Source organism: Lithobates pipiens, unplaced genomic scaffold, assembly GCF_037356315.1.
Source record: "Lithobates pipiens isolate NorthernLeopardFrog02 unplaced genomic scaffold, aLitPip1_a1.2 Scaffold_1, whole genome shotgun sequence".
NCBI lineage: Eukaryota > Metazoa > Chordata > Amphibia > Anura > Ranidae > Lithobates > Lithobates pipiens.
The window spans coordinates 121,665,913-121,684,982 of record NW_027507685.1 but is presented as its reverse complement, the minus strand read 5'-3'; the positions used below and the strand labels follow the sequence as shown (position 1 = coordinate 121,684,982).

General features: G+C 42.3%; 1 protein-coding gene across 1 annotated transcript; it reads left to right on the top strand.

Annotated features, from left to right (window-relative positions):
- Positions 1-1,744: 1,744 nt before the first annotated feature.
- On the top strand, positions 1,745-16,675 carry LOC143974268 (leucine-rich repeat neuronal protein 1-like). The gene is made up of 2 exons (XM_077475464.1): positions 1,745-2,211; positions 13,991-16,675. Exon 2 carries the CDS (start codon positions 14,041-14,043, stop codon positions 16,249-16,251), a length of 2,211 nt encoding a protein of 736 aa, XP_077331590.1. The 5' UTR covers positions 1,745-2,211; positions 13,991-14,040; the 3' UTR covers positions 16,252-16,675.
- The last annotated feature ends 2,395 nt before the right edge of the window (positions 16,676-19,070 follow it).

Here is a 19,070-nt window from a genome sequence, read left to right as displayed (position 1 = left end):
GCCAGGATGGGTGATGGGGGGGGATTTGTGCTTGGAGGGGAAATTTAAGGAGTAGAGGATTTGTGTTAGATGGAGGATCTGTGCTGGGGACATATGAGGAGTGAGAGGATTTGAACTGGGAGGGATGGGGGGGGGCAAAGATTTGTGTTGGGAGGAGGAATTTCAGTCAGCAGGGAGTGGATTTGTACTGGGAGGAGAGGGAATTTATGTTTAGGGGGTGAGCATGCATATTAGTGCTTGTTTTTTTTTTGAAGGGGGAGGGGATTTTCGCCAACACATAATACTCATACATTTTTGGGGGGGGTCACAATTTGGCATGTTCGCCCTAGGCTCTAGATGACCTTGTCTTGGCAGTGACTGGTTGTGTCACATGATGGCAAGATGGTCACATTCCTGATGTTTGATAATACAGCAGAGCTCACTCCCTACCGACAGCATGAAACTGTTTGATAACACAAATTGCATTTGAATTTAAATAGAATGAAAATAAAAACACGCATTAATCTTTGTACAGAATAACATACAGTTTTTTAGTTTTACTGTATTCCTGTACACAGTATGCATGGTACATATACTCCGTATACTTATTGCATGGCTGTACACAGCATTTACAGGACAGACAGTGACCGGTGCCCTACACTTATTGCGTGGCTATACACAGCACTTACAGGACAGACAGTAACCAGTGCCCTACACTTATTGTGTGGCTATACACAGCACTTACAGGACAGACAGTAACCAGTGCCCTACACTTATTGTGTGGCTATACACAGCACTTACAGGACAGACAGTGACCGGTGCCCTACACTTATTGCATGACTGTACACAGAATTTACAGGACAGACAGTGACCGGTGCCCTACACTTATTGCATGACTGTACACAGAATTTACAGGACAGACAGTGACCGGTGCCCTACACTTATTGCATGACTGTACACAGAATTTACAGGACAGACAGTGACCGGTGCCCTACACTTATTGCATGACTGTACACAGAATTTACAGGACAGACAGTGACCGGTGCCCTACACTTATTGCATGACTGTACACAGAATTTACAGGACAGACAGTGACCGGTGCCCTACACTTATTGCATGGCTGTACACCGCATTTACAGGACTGAGTTATCTACTGCATGGCTGCACACATTATAGGGCACAGATATGAACAGCGTGATTGCACAATATTTTAGCCATGCACAGATGGCATGGTTGCACGCAGTATTCATTAAAAGTGTATGTTGAGGCTTAACGCTGCACCCGCGGTACATATATACACAGCATGGTTGCACACACTATTCACTACAAATAAATACAAGCTTAATTAAAGGTTGTCAAAAATGATGCATATGTAAGTATAATGTATGTAGGACACCATATTGAATGACTGCACAATTTTGCACATTTTCAGCATACTACATAGCTGCCCACACTGTATATTACAGATAAAGGCTGAATGATTGCACAATATATAGCCTCTTTACATCTTGGATTTTAAGGCATTGTTGTTTTCATCTGCAGTATGAAGCAGACTGTGTCCTGATCACGTAGCTCTACAGCTTGCACCCTTCCTCTGTCTGCAGCTGGCAGCCAATGATGTCACTGTTTCCCAGTGCAGTCTGAGCCAGGCAGGGAAGGGTTAAGGATGAGACTCCCCCTGTTTCCAGGCAGGTCAGTGATGTGATCCTGGTCTGACACCAACACACAGCTTATCCATATTTATAATATCACTGTGTGTTGTCAGTTTCTATATCAGAAGCTTTACACTATCCATTCTCTCATTCCAGCCCTCCCTTCTCTCCTCATCATTGGCTGCTGCCCTGGTGCTTGGCAAATCCTATTGGCCGCTCTCAGCAGCTGTCAGATAAAAAGCTGCTTTTATACAGCATAAGGACAAGAAACAATCAAGCACAGAGAGGAACACGAGGGAGAGAGAGAGAGAGAAAAGGAGAGAGAAAGAGATAACATGATAGACAAAGGCAAGGCAGGCGAATTTTAGAGAACAGGAGAATTTTCAGGGTTACGACTCTGTAGAGACAGGCAGAAGGCCGCAAGCGACCAGAGAGAACTGGCGAAGAAAAGGGCGTGGAAGACAAAGAATGAGAGAACGCCGAACATAAAGCCGATGGCATAAAGTTCAGGACGTCAATTGTGCAAACGCAAATAGAGTCAAGACCCGTGGTTCCGTGTACAGCCAGAAGACCTTACATAGTAAGTTTTTTCTTTGGCTTTTGTTTGACTTCCCATTGGGTTGCCTCATCACCTCCTTTTTGAGTTTCTTATGTGTCTTGCCTGTTTTGTATATTAAGTTGCACATCCATTTTTTTTAGGAGGCAGCCTATTCCTCTACACTTTGTGCCTCCATCTTTTCTTTAGGTTGCCTTTGTCCATATTCATATTTGTCTCCCCATTATGTTTACTCTACATCTTACCTTTGGGTTACCTCTCTGACACCACTTAGAATGACCTACCTTCCCATTGGGTTGCCTATCTTTACTTTGCGCTGCTTAGTAGAGTTCCCCCTTGGGTTGCCTATTTTACCTTTTTAGCTACCTATTAGTCTTCCTCCTTGGGTAGACTATATTATATTTGGGCTACCTAGTATTTTTTTCTCTTTGGATTGTATATCTTACCTTTGGGCTACCTATAAGTCTTCCCCTTTGGAATGTCTCAACTGTAGGCCAACTATTAGTCTTTCCTTCTGAGTTGTCTATCATCATTTTGGGCTACCTCGTAGTCTTCCCCTTTAGGTTGTCTATCTTACCTTTTGACTTCCTAGAATCTCCCCCTTTGGATTTCATATGTATTTTTACTTTTTGCTATGTATTCAACTCCCAGTTGTTGTTTTTTTTTTGTCTTTGTGTTGCCTTCAATTCTTTACTTTGGGATACCAAACCTGCCTTTCCTGTCTTTTCTCTTGGTGAAGTTGAAGTTAATTTGACCTCTTGCTTGCCCTTTCTATCTTTTTCAACATACTATCTTCTTCATCATATTATATCCTTAGTCTTCCAAGAATCTTTTCCTCCACTTCTAATTCTCTGATATTTGACAGTACTGGGCCCTCTCGTCTATTACAGAGGATGCTTTAGTTTATCATTTTTAGCTCAGTGGTTCAGGTGGACTCTACACCTGTTCTGGTGAAGTTTTGGTCAAAGTGAGGCCCACTATTGCCCCTTAACAGCTTAAAGGGCTACATGCTTACACTATCTAAAGTTGAAGCACTTCTTTTAAGTAATTATGAGCCATTTTTAAGCTTACAGATGCTTTCTTGCCCTTATTCATATTTTCTAAAGCCAGCAAGAAATTATGTTATGTAACAAAAGTGTAGGTGTGACCTGGGAATTCGAGAATGCAAAGTCTTTCAACCACTTCTTACAACATCTTAATTTTGGTAAAACTTAAACCTTTACATCACTAAACATTCTAAATTTAAACATATATTTGAATATTGCTACAGTTACTTATAACTAACACAGGCATGACGCTACTGCAGCAGGCTAAGGAAGGGCTAAATTTTAAGTTACAGTCATTTTCTTCTTTTGTTTGTCTTGCCTAGCTACTCCTGAACACCTGTGGATGAAAGAAAGAGAGGAATCACAAGGCTCTCTGCAACTTTCATATTACACAGCCGTTCTTTATCCCTGCAGGCTGCTGATTGGTGGACCTTGCAGTGATCATTCTGCCTATACAGCTGACAGCACACTTCTACCAAAAGCTTATCTGGTTTTTGGGTGCCCATCATCAGCAATAACATAACTTGGCTGGTGACAAAGGGGTGTAACCTGTACAAAAGAAAGACATGATTCACATGTGTCCAATAATACAGCACTCAAAAGAGCAAAGGAGGTTCTGATTCCTGACTTCTTCTGAAAATGTTAGTTGTCCTGCTGTCATGCTGACATTTACTGTACTCTCAATAACTGTGAGCAAGACAAGGACTTTTAATTTTCCTACAGCTTTCCTGGACTACATATTTGCCCCATGTCAGTGACTCTGAGTTTTGAAGCCAGAGGCTCAGTATAACAACCAGGCAGCTGGTATTTTCAGAGGGAGGCCCCCAACTCCCATCTCTGACTTTTACCTATAGGTAAGCCTATAATAACGCTTACCTATAGGTAGTGGAAATATCTCCTAAACATGTACCGTTTAGGAGATATTTACTGTAAATGCAGCTGGGGAGATCACAGACACATGCACTCTGAAGGCCACCTGGGCCATTCCTTCAGAGTCCTGTACCGTAAACGGTGGCTCACGCAGGTGTGACGTCATCGCGGCTCTGGCCAGTCACAGTCCACAAACCCAGAAGGAAGACCGGGTGAAGATGGAAGCTCCTGTAGTGGTGACAGCGTGGCACTGGAAGGCTTCATAGAAAAGTGACAGCAGAAAAAGACTGAGTAGCCCATCAAGTCTGCCCATTTTATTTATTTTTTGTTTGGGTTTTTTCTTTTATTAACCTTGTTGTATGACTATAGATCTGTTTATCCCAAGCATGTTTGAACCCATTTACTGTTGACTGTCTCACTACCTCTGTTGGTAGTTTATTACAATCATCAACTACCGTTTCAGTAAAATAATACTTTCTAAGATTAGTTTTGAACTTTCCTCCAGTTAGTTTGAGGTCATGTCCCTGTGTTCTTGATTTTGGTTATATATTGAAAAGACTGCCTTCCTGAACCTAATTACCTTAGTTTTAAGGTAAGTTTAACATAATGTGCTAGTATGTGATGCATACTAGCACATTATGACTTTACCTTGCAGGGTATAAAAAAAATGGCCAGTGGTTTACTGGCGCTTTAAGGTTACTTTAAATATGTCTTACATGTATTTATGTTAAAATGTTACAAAAATACCACATTTTTAATACTATATAAGGCCTCATTCAAACGAGGCAGATCCGCTTGCATGGAGTCTGCCTCTGTCCGCCGGCTCAGCCAGAGATCTCTCTGTTGATCTCCGCTGAGCTGGTGGATGACAAGTCCCTCACTGCTCACTGAACGGGGAGGGGCTTGTCGAGCGCCGCAGGATTCTATGGAGAGATCTCACCCGATCCGATAGCGACGGATCCAGATGTAGGGCCATCTGTCTGATTTTGGCGGATCGGCCCGGGTCGGATGTCAGCGGACATGTCACCGCTGACATCCGTCGCTCCATAGACCAGCATGGATCGCCCGTTCAGGTCCGCCGTCAAAACTGACAGGCGGATCTGAACGGTCCGACAGTGTGAAAGGGGCCTTACAGTCTACCCAAGATAGATCCAAAAGTTGTTTGCTGGCAAATGGCAATTAAGGCTGGATTCATGCATTTCTGGTTTGGTGAATTTTTATGTGCATTCACCTGCATTAATTTAAATGGATGGGCTGGTTATGCATTAGCATAAAAAATGGATATACACCATTTTTTTCAATGCAGCGCACCATAGCATATGGTAGGGATTTACTGTGCATTTAGGTACACTGCAACACGCGTTGGAATTGTGTTTCCCTAATACTCTGGGTTGCCATTTAAATGTAACCTGCATTAACAGGCACTAACGTGCAATATCGCAAAACATTGCAGCGGAAAAGTGTGAACCTGGCCTTAGGTCCCTTTTACACGGGGCTGATGGACCGCTTGCAGAAGGAACTGTCAGAGCTTCGCTCTCCTCTATGGGGGATTGGATGAAAACAGACTGCCTGTTCGTTCTCATCTGATCCACCAGACGGATGGAAAATAGGATTTCCATCCATTTGTATTTAGCAGATGGGAGCGGATCAGATGTCACCGGACATGTCACCCCTGACATCCGTCGCTCCATAGAGATGCATGGAGAGTCCATTCAGGTCCGCCCAAAAAACTGAGAGGCAGACCTTTCAGGTCTGCATGTGTGAAAGGGGCCTAAAGCCCCTTTCACACATGCGGACCTTTCAGGTCCACTTGACAGTTCTTTAGGTGGACCTGAACGGACGCTCCATACAGGTCTGTGGAGCAACAGGTGTCAGTGGTGACATGTCCACTGACATCCGATCCACTCTGATCCGCTGAATCCAGATGGATGGAAACCATTTTTTCTATCCGTCTCGCGGAACCGGATGAAAATGGACAGGCTGATCTGTTTTCATCCAATCCTCCATAGAGGAGAGCAGAGACGGACCTGTCATCCGCCGGCTCAGCGGGGATCACGGAGTGATCCCCTCTGAGCAAACGGAGTCTGTGAAAATGGACGTGTGTGAAAGGGGCCTTAGAGGTTTTTTTTATGTATTCCTTAGGGATTTAGGTATTGCACTTGAATTTTTAGGTCTACACGTTATGATAAGAGGCTCCCACTCTCCCTGCTGGGAATTATATTGATTTTATATGATGGAGAATGTGACAGGAGGAGCTGGTGCACACAAAGGTGGCAAGGGACACCCAAAACTCCCAGTTGGACAGAAAAAGACAGGAATTATGGCAGGGGATCTCGCTATTGAAGTATCTATAACCCATAGAAAGCCAGGGGCTGACTCAGACCACCAGACAACACCTCTAATTTGAACATTTGAAATTTCTCTTTTGATTGGACCACTCCTTTCAAATTGACCTCTAACTATTCACACAGAAAACAGACGTGTTTGGACTGAACATAGTTTCATGAAAATGCTTTTTTTGCAACGTCGTTAAGAATCCAATACAAAAATATGAGGCAAACCCACTTCTAATAGATAGGATGTGTCTGCTTATTAGGCAGACAGCCAAACAAAAGACCACAAAGAATAATTTGTTCAGCGACATTGACTGTAGTAATGTACAAACACCTTGGACCTCAGTGTGTCTGAAATAATATCTATCTACATTACCTTCTAGCTGCCAATCACATTCAAACTTTGCCTTTCCAATGCTGCTTTCCAGCGCAGGGTTGAATCTGATTGGTGTTTTTTGGACAAGGCAGACAGCTCATGACTGAAGACTAATGCCCCGTACACACGAGCGGACTTAAGTCCGACAGACTTCCAAAGGAGTTCCGTCGGAGTTCTGCTGGAATTCCGACGGAGTTCTGACAGACTTTTCGGCCGAACGGACTTGGCCACACACAATCACACTAAACTCCGACGGATTCGAACGTGATGACGTACGACTGGACTCGAATAAGGAAGTTCATAGCCAGTAGCCAATAGCTGCCCTAGCGTCGGTTTTAGTCCGTCGGAGTAGCATACACACGAGCGGAGTTTTCGAAGGGGACCGGGTCCGGCGGAGTTCCGTCGGGAAAATTTGAAGCATGCTTCATTTCTAAAGTCCGTCAGACTTTGGCGAATCAAAAGTCCGTTGCAGCCCACACACGATCGGATAGTCTGACGGACTCGGTCCTTCGGACTTTGGATGTTGAAAAGTCCGCTCGTGTGTACGGGGCATTAGGCTGGCCATACACCATACAATTTTCTTATTATTCAATTTCCTTTAGATTTACCTTCAACTGTGTAGTACAAGGGTATGCCTGATTGCACACAAATTTAAAGTGTTTAGGTTTGATTTCTAAAGGAAATCTATAGAAGAAAATTGTATAATGTATGGCCAGCCTAACTATAATACACCTACAGACTAGGTACTTAACAACAGGTATTGGTTGCAGAGAAAATGTAAGCACATTCAAAAATGAAATTCCAGTTTCACAGGGTGACTACCTTGCCACCCTTCATAGAGTCATAAACAAAAAAATGACTTACTTGACAATAGAATTATTCTTGGATAATCATGGCATCACCTTTTGGCTCTGCAGCCATCCTAGAGCCAAATGGCAATGCCATGGTTATCCAGGAATAAATGTGCAGTCCATTCTCAAATAATTTATTTTCTTTTATGGCTTTATGTAAAGTGTAGACATTGAACAAGAGATTCTGGTGCCAGAATTTGGGTGCTGGAATCGGTTGTTGCAGAGGAGTGATCTCCCAGCTCAGGAGAGGTGGAGTATGCAAACAAGGACTTACAGTGAACCTATGGATTAACCATGCAGGGCAAATCAACAAATGAATTACCACCAGCAGCACATACTTCCCGACCCTTCATTTCCTGTGGCTGAGTGGACCACTGTGAGAAGAGGAAGCCATGTGTAAGCACCAAGCTAAAATGGGACAGCTCTGTGTGCAGCCAATTGCCAAGCACCAGTGAGTCACATGCTCCCTCATACATGGAAGTATTAGGAAAAATAAGTGTTATGCCCCGTACACACGAGCGGACTTTTCAACATCCAAAGTCCGAAGGACCGAGTCCGTCAGACTATCCGATCGTGTGTGGGCTGCAACGGACTTTTGATTCGCCAAAGTCTGACGGACTTTAGAAATGAAGCATGCTTCAAATTTTCCCGACGGAACTCCGCCGGACCCGGTCCCCTTCGAAAACTCCGCTCGTGTGTATGCTACTCCGACGGACTAAAACCGACGCTAGGGCAGCTATTGGCTACTGGCTATGAACTTCCTTATTCGAGTCCAGTCGTACGTCATCACGTTCGAATCCGTCGGAGTTTAGTGTGATTGTGTGTGGCCAAGTCCGTTCGGCCGAAAAGTCTGTCAGAACTCCGTCGGAATTCCAGCAGAACTCCGACGGAACTCCTTTGGAAGTCTGTCGGACTTAAGTCCGCTCGTGTGTACGGGGTATTAGGGTTACATGGTGTGTTGGGGCTACAGGAAGAGTTAGTGGAGGTGGCCTTAGGTCAGTGCAACACTTTCTGCACTCTCATCTCTGTGCTAAAAATGGCTCAGTGCCTGGCAGTAACAAAATATTTCCACTGAAGTCTCCAAAACTAGTCGCCAACACCAGCTTCAGCTCACTTGTGCTTTAAAACCCAACTCCGGGCAACTAAAGAATGATCCCCTGCAGTGGGGCTCTGCTTGCTTTTGTCTAGGGAAGGGGGTCTCCAAACTTTCTAAACAGAGGGAAAATTTACTATCCTTTAGACTTTGGGGGAGAGGAGCTGGACTGTGGTCAGTTGGAGTAGAAAATCCTCCAGTGTCTGGGAGAGTAAAAAGGCCTCAGGCTTGGTAGTCAGTGGGAGTAAAAACATTACATAATGCTTTAGTCGGTAGAATGAGGAATAGGGCCTCATCATTGGTATTCGTGGGAGCCTGGGAGGAATAGTTGCACATTGTTGGTATCAGTGGGAGGAATAGTGCCACATTGTATCAGTGGGAGTGAGTAATAGTGCCCCATCACTGATGTCAGTTGGAGGAATAGTGCCCCATTAATGGCGTTAGTGGGAGAGATTATGCCCAATTGTTGGTGTTAGTGTGAGGTAAAGTAGCCCAATGCTGGTGTCAGTGAAAGGAATGGCACCTCATTAATGGTGTCAGTGGGAAGAACAGTGCCTTGTACTAGTGGGAGTGTCTCAAGGGCCAGATAAAGTAAAGAAAAGGGCTGCATCTGGCCCATGTGCCGCAATTTGGAGACCATTGGTCTAGGGGAGCAAAAAAAGTTTTTCTTACCCTGATTTATTTATTTTTACTATATCACTAATACATGGTAATAATAGGTTATCCTCGCGCTACAATGGTAAATTCAAGAAGACTGGTATGGTTGCAGCAAAAACACCGGCAGAGGTGCAAACCCTCCCCTCAAGTGATAGTAAGTAAATAATAAATGGTGTTGCGCTCCACACAAAATTAGTTAAATCTAATAATTAATAAATAATCGCATAAAATCTTAAAGACGCACTCATGCGATTAAAATTACTTTAAATTATAACTACAAACTTTTGTGCTAAAATTTATATATATATTATATATGTATAAATTTTAGCACAAAAGTTTGTAGTTATAATTTAAAGTAATTTTAATCGCATGAGTGCGTCTTTAAGATTTTATGCGATTATTTATTAATTATTAGATTTAACTAATTTTGTGTGGAGCGCAACACCATTTATTATTTACTTACTATCACTAATACATGGTTAGTAACATAGTTAGAAAGATTGAATAAAGACACCAGTCCAACCTGAGTGAGTGTGGGTACAATTATCCCTATTTATTTAAGGTACCCATATAGCGCCATCAATTTACGCAGCACTCCACACATACATCGCACACTCACATCAGTCCCTACCCTCAAGGAGCCCACAATCCAAGGTCCCCAACTCACATTCATATACCATGGCCAATTTTTGGGCAGAAGCCAATTAACCTACCAGCATGTCTTTGGAGTGTGGGAGGAAACCAAAGTACCTGGAGTAAACCCACACAGGCACAGGGAGAACATGCAAACTTCAGGCAGGTAGTGTCATAGTTGGGATTTGAACCAGCAACCCTTTTTTACTGCTAGGCCAGAGTGCTACCCACTACACCACTGTGACACCAAACAAATGTTTTGGACCAGGGTGGTGCTGTGGACATAGCCTTGATTTAAGCAAGGATTTTGATACTGTTTCACATAAATATCTAATATAAAAGTTGTACAGGCTACAACTTAAACCAAGGGTGGTTCAGTGGATATGCAGTTGGCTAAAGGATAGATACCGGAGTGTGGTTGTAAATGGAATTAATTCAGAACAGAAAGCAGTCACTAGTGGAGTACCACAAGGTTCTGTACTAGGTCCTGTTCTATTTAATCTATATGTAAGTGATATAACTAAAGGTTTGTTGGGCAAGATATGTATTTTTGATGGTGGCACAAAGGTGTGTAAAAGGGTTGATATCCCTGGAGGTGTCTGTAACATTGAACATGATTTGGCATTGCTGGAAGATTGGTCAAAGCAGTGGAAACAGAAGTTCAATGTGTCTAAATGTAAAATAATGCACCTAGGGAATAAGAATCTGTTGACAGAATACAGCATTGGGGGTACAATTTTGGCTAGCACTACAGACGAACAAAATTTTGGAGTACCTATCTCAGATGATTGAAAAATTAGCAAACAGTGTAACCAGGCAGTTGGAAAAGCAAATAGAATTCTAGGATGCGTCACTAGAGGGGTCACCAGCAAGTGGAAGGAGATTCTGATTCCCCTATATAAATCTTTATATCACTAGAGGGGTCACCAGCAAGTGGAAGGAGATTCTGATTCCCCTATATAAATCTTTATATCACTAGAGGGGTCACCAGCAAGTGGAAGGAGATTCTGATTCCCCTATATAAAACTTTATATCACTAGAGGGGTCACCAGCAAGTGGAAGGAGATTCTGATTCCCCTATATAAATCTTTATATCACTAGAGGGGTCACCAGCAAGTGGAAGGAGATTCTGATTCCCCTATATAAATCTTTATATCACTAGAGGGGTCACCAGCAAGTGGAAGGAGATTCTGATTCCCCTATATAAATCTTTATATCACTAGAGGGGTCACTAGCAGGAGGAAGGAGGTTTTGATTATCCTGTATAGATCTTTAGTGAGACCTCATTTAGAATTCGGTGTCCAATTCTGGAGACCTCACTTACAAAGGAACATTGATAAAACAGAATGAGCTCAGAAACAGGTAACAACAATACTAAGTGTCTTGGGGATAAAACATATCAGGAAAGACTTGAGGAACTTCATTTTTACAGTGTGGAGGAAAGACGAGAAAAGAAAGACATGACTGAAACCTTTAAATGCATCAAGGGGTTGAATATGGTTCAGGAGGGCAGTATTTTTACTATGAAGCCAAGATCAAGAACATGGGGACATGACCTCAAACTAACTGGAGGAAAGTTCCAAACTAATCTTAGAATTGATGAAAGGCTAGTTGATGCTTGGAAAAGACTTCCAGCAGTGGTAGTGATTGAGTTAACAGTAAGTGGATTTAAACATGTGTGGGACAAACATAGATCTATACCCAGACAAAAAAAGTTAACCAAAATAAAAAAAAGTGTAAATTAAAAAAAAAAACAGACTCCATAAACCAATTGGTCTTTTTTCTGCCGTCACTTTTCTGTGTTTCTATGTCCCCCTGCAGTGTGGGAACATCCCCACTGCAAGGAATACCTTTACATTTTCCCAGAGTTGCACTTTAACTATACAAAAATTAGAACATTAAAAACTGTTAAAAAGCATATGGAATTGTCATAAACATATGTACCAAGGTGTGTAGTCAGGGGCTGGTGTGGAGGAGCTGAAGTGACTGTTGTACAAGCAATCTTCCCTGTGTCTGCAGGAGCCGCTATATCAAGTCCAGGTCACAATACCCACCACTGATATATTTTCCTCTATCGGCCATGTTTGGCTCAGTCTTCTGTACACATGCAGCTGCTGGAACTGTCCTTGGTGCTAAAACCGATTGCAGAGACCAAAAGCCATCTAATAGTTGGGATGATTATGTTAATAAATCTAATTCCAGGCACCAAGTGGAGTCAGTCAGAAAAGCGTTAATTGCCATTGTCAAGGCAGGTGCAACTCTAGCCCAAGCTATTTGCTTTTTTGGATAAAGTGGAGAAGGGTTAAAGCTTTTGTCAGCGTTTTATTTTTGTAGGTTAGGTTTTTATACTCGCTTCCTGTCCAAGTGGCACATCCAGTTATACAGCGGGCATCCTTAGAGGAAGAGGGTTTAAATTCTTGAATAAAAGGGAACTGCAATAAGAAATGGACTGAGCAACTAACCATTTTCAACCCTACTAAGAATCTGTAGTTATATAGCTTCTCAGTGCCTAAGATAGCTTCTGTGCAGGACTGAAGCTCCTGATTCCCCGAGAACTGGAGAGGACAGTCCTAAAAACCTGGAAACACAATACGGTGTAGGTTCAGGGTCATTTAGGAATAAGGATACCAACAGCACTGGGATTTTAAACAACACGGCAGCCAGATGCATGGCTCAGATGACAATGACAGCCACAGTTAGACTGTGTCTGCTCGATCAATGAAAATGGGATATTTTCTTGTTGGCCTGGAGTATACCTTCAATATAATTCAAGTATCAACAGAGCTTACTCATGTGATCCACAGTACACACACAGCTATAAAAATGTGTATGTATATAGCACTGGCATATGATGTCTGTCATATTTCAGACATCTGTGTACATTGCCCTTTTATTTTTCCTTTCCAGTTGCCACGCCTCCACAGCTATGGCGTATTAAATTATACAGGCTATTCAGGGTTAATTCTGTGCCTTCATTTCCATGTAGTTGGTTAGATAGAGCACTCAGGGTGTTGCCATGGTAACATCTTAGTGTGAGCTAAAAAGAGCGTAGGAGACGAGGCTTAAGATGGGGAGAAAAACGAGGGGAACTAGCAAATATGGAGGGAGAAGAAGTAGGCAAGGGGCTGACCAAAAGCGTCACAAGGTGGAGGAAACAAAGAGGGCCCGGGGATGTATTGTGCAGTGACAGGAATTACATGCAAACGCGATCATGAATTGTGGAGATTGGGATCAGGAGGATTAGCAATGGAATGGTTTAAAAAGGAAACAAAATAAAATAATAACCTATTTTTGTGGCAATAACAGGCCTCACCATTTGAAAGTGCCTGTGTGTTTTCCACGTATCAACCAGTCAACATCTTCCTTTCCGTTTCCAAGGCAAAATAGAAAATTAAAATTAAAAACAAATAAATTAACATAAAAAATGGCATGCTGTTCTATCAGCATAAATGAGGAAAACATCCTAATCATGGATTCAAATACATAAATAATAAATCGTAGTAAACAGAATGTTTTCAAAGAGTGAGGAAGTAAAGGTAGAAGATGTATCGGGTTCTTCCAGTGATGAAAGGGAACCTGTCACTTTGACTATTCATGGCAACTCCATGCTTTTGTGTTTTATACTGTCATGGTTACTTAGAAGCCTAGTTGACAGAGCAAGCTATCGGCACATGTTTAGGCAGCTGATAAGAACTCAATGGGCCTCTCATCTCTGGCTCTCTGCTCGACACCTGCAAAAAATATATAATTAGACTTTTATTTGCCAAACTACCCTGCAAAAATGGTAGGCAGGGTCTTGTTGATATGGGCAGTATAGATTTCTTTGGTCCAGTTTTGGCTAAACAGGTGTGCAGACAAATGTTGGCAGTACCATGCCATTTTAAATTATTTAATTATTTTATTACATTATCCATTCTGATTCCAGTCTCTTGGTCTCATTACAGGTCAATTGTTTCTCAACTGGATTACTGTGATTTTCTAGACAACATTGAACATGCCTCGTTTCTTATGTGTGGGAATGAAAAGACTGCTTCCTTGGACTGAACTTTGTATTCTTCTTATGATTTTCAATGTATATTCTACATCTTGCCTGGCATTCTGTCCTCCTCAATGTGTTTGTGAGACAAGGCCTTGGTTCACACCTCAGTCAGTTTACCATGAAGCCAAGACAGTGGACTGCAATGACCTTCTGCTGACTCATATCCCAGAGAACCTCTCCATAGACACCCAGGTTTTGCTGCTTCAAAGCAATAAGATCTCACGTATGGGTTGGGAACTTCAGGATCTGGTCAACCTTACAGAACTAGACTTATCACAAAATCACTTTCAAAGTATTGAAGATCTGAGCATTTCAAACCTGTCTCATCTCATCACCCTTTATCTGGAAGAGAACCAACTCACAGAACTTCCAGACTATTGCCTAAAAGACCTAGAAAGCCTAGAAGAGTTATATATTAACCACAACCAGATTAACTTTATTGGTCCCCGTGCCTTTTCTGGCTTAGGTAAGCTTCTGAGACTTCACCTAAATGCCAATCGACTACGTGTTATAGATTCAAGGTGGTTTGAAGATCTCCCAAATCTAGAGATACTTATGATTGGAGAAAATCCTGTAAGCGCTCTTCAGAACTTTAATTTTCAGCCTCTCGGGAAACTACATAGTCTTGTGTTAGCAGGGATGGAACTTGACCATGTTCCAGAAAATGCATTTTATGGACTGGACTATCTAGAAAGCCTCTCCTTTTTTGACAACCGGTTGGCTTCTGTTCCCAAGGAAGCACTAAAACCTCTCAAATTGCTAAAATTCCTAGACCTCAACAAAAATCCCATTAGCAGAGTTCAAGCAGGAGATTTTAGAGACATGCCACATCTTGAAGAACTAAGCCTTAATTCAATGGAGGAGCTTGAATTTATCCAGAGTGAGGCCTTTCAGGATCTGCCTGAGTTAATTAAACTAGAAATCTGCAACAACCCCAGATTGACCTATCTAGATCCTGGTGCATTTGTCTCTAATGTTGGCTCCTTGAAAACGCTACTTCTCAGCAATAATCGACTAGCATTGATACCACTTAAAGTATTTCAAATGCTACCAGGGTTAACTGAAATCAGTTTGTACAGTAATCCTCTCCGCTGTGACTGTCAAAACAATTGGAAAGGACTTTCATCTTTGAGGTTAATTGAAGCCCAAGCAACACTTTGCACAAGCCCTCCCCTGGTGAGTGGACACCCTTTTCAGGAAATACAAGGCCAAGCATGGCTTAATAGATGCCCACCGTTAATAGATACACACTCTTTTCCTTCTCGGCTCCACCTTTCCAAGCACCAGCTAGTAACTCTAACTTGCCAAGCAAGTGGTCATCCAAAACCTGAAATCTACTGGATAACTCCACATGGAGAAAGAATATCAGGAGGAAATGGCAGAGTACGTATTCAGGGAGAAGGTTCCTTGGAAATATTGGATGCCACAGAGGAGGACTCTGGGTCATATATGTGCCAAATGTGGAACTCAGATGGTACAGACAGCAAAAGTGTGGTTCTCTTCATAAATGGAACTCAGGAACAAGAAGTCACTTCCCTCTCCATCATTACAAAGAAAGTTCATTCAAGTTTTGTTGTAGTGGAATGGAAAATGTTGGGTGGCCCTGTGAATGCTCCAAGTGTTCTAGTGCCTGTCCAGTGGACCTCAGCAACAATGAGGATACACAACCCACATATCAGTTACACAGCCAAGGTTCCTCTTGAAATTCAGGAGTATAATCTCACTCATCTCCAACCAGCCACCAAATATGAGGTGTGCCTTACTGTTTCTTCTATTTCTCATCCAAGTCAACAGTCTTGCCTCAATGTGACCACTAAGGATGCTTCATTTTCCATGGCAGTCATGGGTAGGCCAGTGAGTATTGCCTTTTCAGCAGCTCTTGGCTCTCTCATTGCTGGTTTGTGCATGGCAGCTGTCATTGTATATGCTGGACATCACCTCCGTCACAAAAGCTGCGGACACTCTTTAAAAAAGTACATGCAGAGAGCTTCATTCATCCCCCTAAATGAGTTTTACCCTCCACTTATCAGCCTTTGGGAAGGAGAAGCAGAGAAAGAAAAGGAAAGCAGCCTTGAGCAACCTGTTCTGGTGCCACCACAAGAGGATAAAACTTTCCCAACCATTGTTCAAATTGACACTTCAAAAACGTATATGTGGCAGTCATAGACTTACACAGGACTGATGACATTAAATATTGACTTTGCTGCTTTCCATTCGTAGAGGGTGTTCCTGTCTTAGATCTTTTTGTACAAATGGTTATGAAGCAGTGGTGAACTTAGCACAAACCCACCCAAAACTGGCATTAGAGACAATTGGGGGGGTGGAGGTTCTTGTCTTTTTTTTTGTTTTTAGGGAAAAAAAATCCACTGTTTTGCTCCATTACCAGCATCCAACAGTATGGTTTAAGTGTCTTATGTGGACTTTTTCTGTGAACAAGAAGGGAGTTTTGACTTATGGAAACTGTCTCATGTGTATTAATTTAACAATGTGAAAGACTTGAGGCAAAGGGGAACTAAAAGTTTATTTTTATGCCATGTTGTGTGAAATTGACTGTAATCCTTTTTTAGATTAAAGGAATATGAGACTTTAACCCTAAAGGCCAATTATACTTTTTTTTTTAAATTGCTTGCCAGTAAGATTTTGGTTATTTGAAGAGGTCCACTGCTGTGGTCTTGTTCAATAAAGCGGTGCAAGGGATAAATATAAAGTGCAGTAATAAAGCAGCAAAACTGATTTTTTTTTAAATTTAACTTAGTTTCCTAAAAAGGACATTTTGATTGCGTGCTGCAATTTCTCCTCATTGTTCTACAATTAAGCAAGGTGGCATGCACGCCAAGCAGCCATTGGCATTTAGGAAGGTTCACATTTAGAACTCCGGAAGCTGTGCCTAAAAATTGGCAGGTAGAGCGGAAAGGACTAATCAACAGTATTGTCTGTGGTCTCCCTGCAGCTGATGCTTTCACCATTGCTTACCTACAATGCCTTGCTCTGCATTGTGTTTCTGAATGTAGGCAGCCATCTTGGTAGAGACATTGATTTGATCCCTGATGTCAGAGATTCTAGCCTAGAGAACAGTGAGCAGTCAGATCCAGCAGTGCCTTAGGCTAAGTTCACATCTGTGCAGATCCAGGAGTGCGTGTAAATTACATGTGATCCTGCACCCAAAACATGCTGCTTTTATTACAACACACAGGGGTGCCATTAACCTTTATTGGCACCCCTATACCCTCAAAATTGTGGTGCGGTTTCCAGCACATGGAAATGCATGGTCCCAAGCATCATACGGTTTCTGTGCGGTCATGTTTTGAAAAAGCTGCAGGGACCTGTTTCCAGCTGGAAATGCAGATACAGCAGCCCAGTCAAATGAATGAGCTGCTGTGTCTGCGCAAATGTGGCACGCACAACTGTATAGATGTAAACTTAGCCTGAGATCCTATATAGCAGATAGACAACTATAAGACTCAATTCACTAAAATTTATGAGTTATTTTAATTTGACTCCTTTTATTTTATCTCAAAATGTTCCCCATAAAATGTTCACTTGTAAAATATGAATATCTCTTTGCAGTGTGCTTGTTATTTTTCCACATGAAATAAGCATTTAACAGCTAAAAGCCTTATTTATCATACACTATGTTGTCAAAAGTATTGGGGTGCCTGCCTCTATATGCACATGAACTTTAATGGCTTCCCTGTCTTAGTCCGTAGGGTTCAATATTGAGTTGGCATGCCTCTTGCAGCTATAACAGCTGCAACTCTTCTGGAAAGGCTGTCCACAAGGTTTAGGAGTGTGTCTATGGGAATGTTTGACCATGTTTCCAGAAGCCCATTTGTGATGTCAGGCACTGATGTTGTACGAGAAGGCCAGGATTGCAGTCTTTGCTCTAATTCATCACAAAGGTGTTCTATCAGGTTGTGGTCAGGATTCTGTGCAGGCCAGTCAACCCCAAACTCCCTCATCCATGTCTTTATAAGCCTTGCTTTGTGCACTGGTGGGCAGTCATGTCTGAACAGAAAGGGGCCATCCCCAAACTGTTCTCACAAAGTTGGGAGCATGAAATTGTCCAAAATATCTTGGTATGCTGATGCCTTAAGAGTTCCCTTCACTGGAAATAAGGAGCCAGGCCAAACCCCTGAAAAACAACCTCACACCATAATCCCCCCTCCACTAAATGATTTGGACCAGTGCACAAAGCAAGGCCCATAAAGACATGGATGAGCAAGTTTGGGGTGGAGAAACTTGACTGGCCTGCACAGAGTCCTGACCTCAACCCCATCCATGTATGGCCGTTCTTGCTCGACAGAAGTTAATCTAAAGATTGACTTCCGATGAACGAAAATGTTGGAAAACTTTTGGAGATCAGCGGTTGCAGTCAATCAGCTGCAGCCACTGATCGGTGTATTCTGACAGTGGAGGAGTCCCACTGTCAGAATACAATGTCTGAGGGAGGACTCCTCTATCCACCTCAAGGGGTTGGATGGGGAAATCGTTTGTTTTTTTTTCAGCCCACTGGCAGAACAAAAAAAAACTATCCATGTATAGCCAGCCTTACACGTTACTTAGTACAGTCAGGTCCATAAATATTGGAACATTGACACAATTCCTTTTGGCTCTATACACCACCACAATGGGTTTTAAATGAAACAAACAAGATGTGCTTTAACCTCAGACTTTAAGCTTTAATTTGAGGGTATTTACATCCAAATAAGGCGAACGGTGTAGGAATTACAACAGTTTGTATATGTGCCTCCCACTTTTTAGGGGTCCAAAAGTAATGGGACAATTGGTTGTTCAGCTGTTCCATGGCCAGGTTTGTGTTATTCCCTCATTATCCCATTTACAAGGAGCAGATAAAAGTTCCAGAGTTCATTTCAAGTGTGCTATTTGCATATGGAATCTGTTGCTGTCAACTCTCAATATGAGATCCAAAGAGCTGTCACTATCAGTTAAGCAAGCCATCATTAGGCTGAAAAAACAAAACAAAC

Excerpts from the sequence above, each read along its gene's own strand:
- LOC143974268 (XM_077475464.1), top strand. The coding sequence starts at position 14,041 with ATGCCTCGTTTCTTATGTGTGGGAATGAAAAGACTGCTTCCTTGGACT.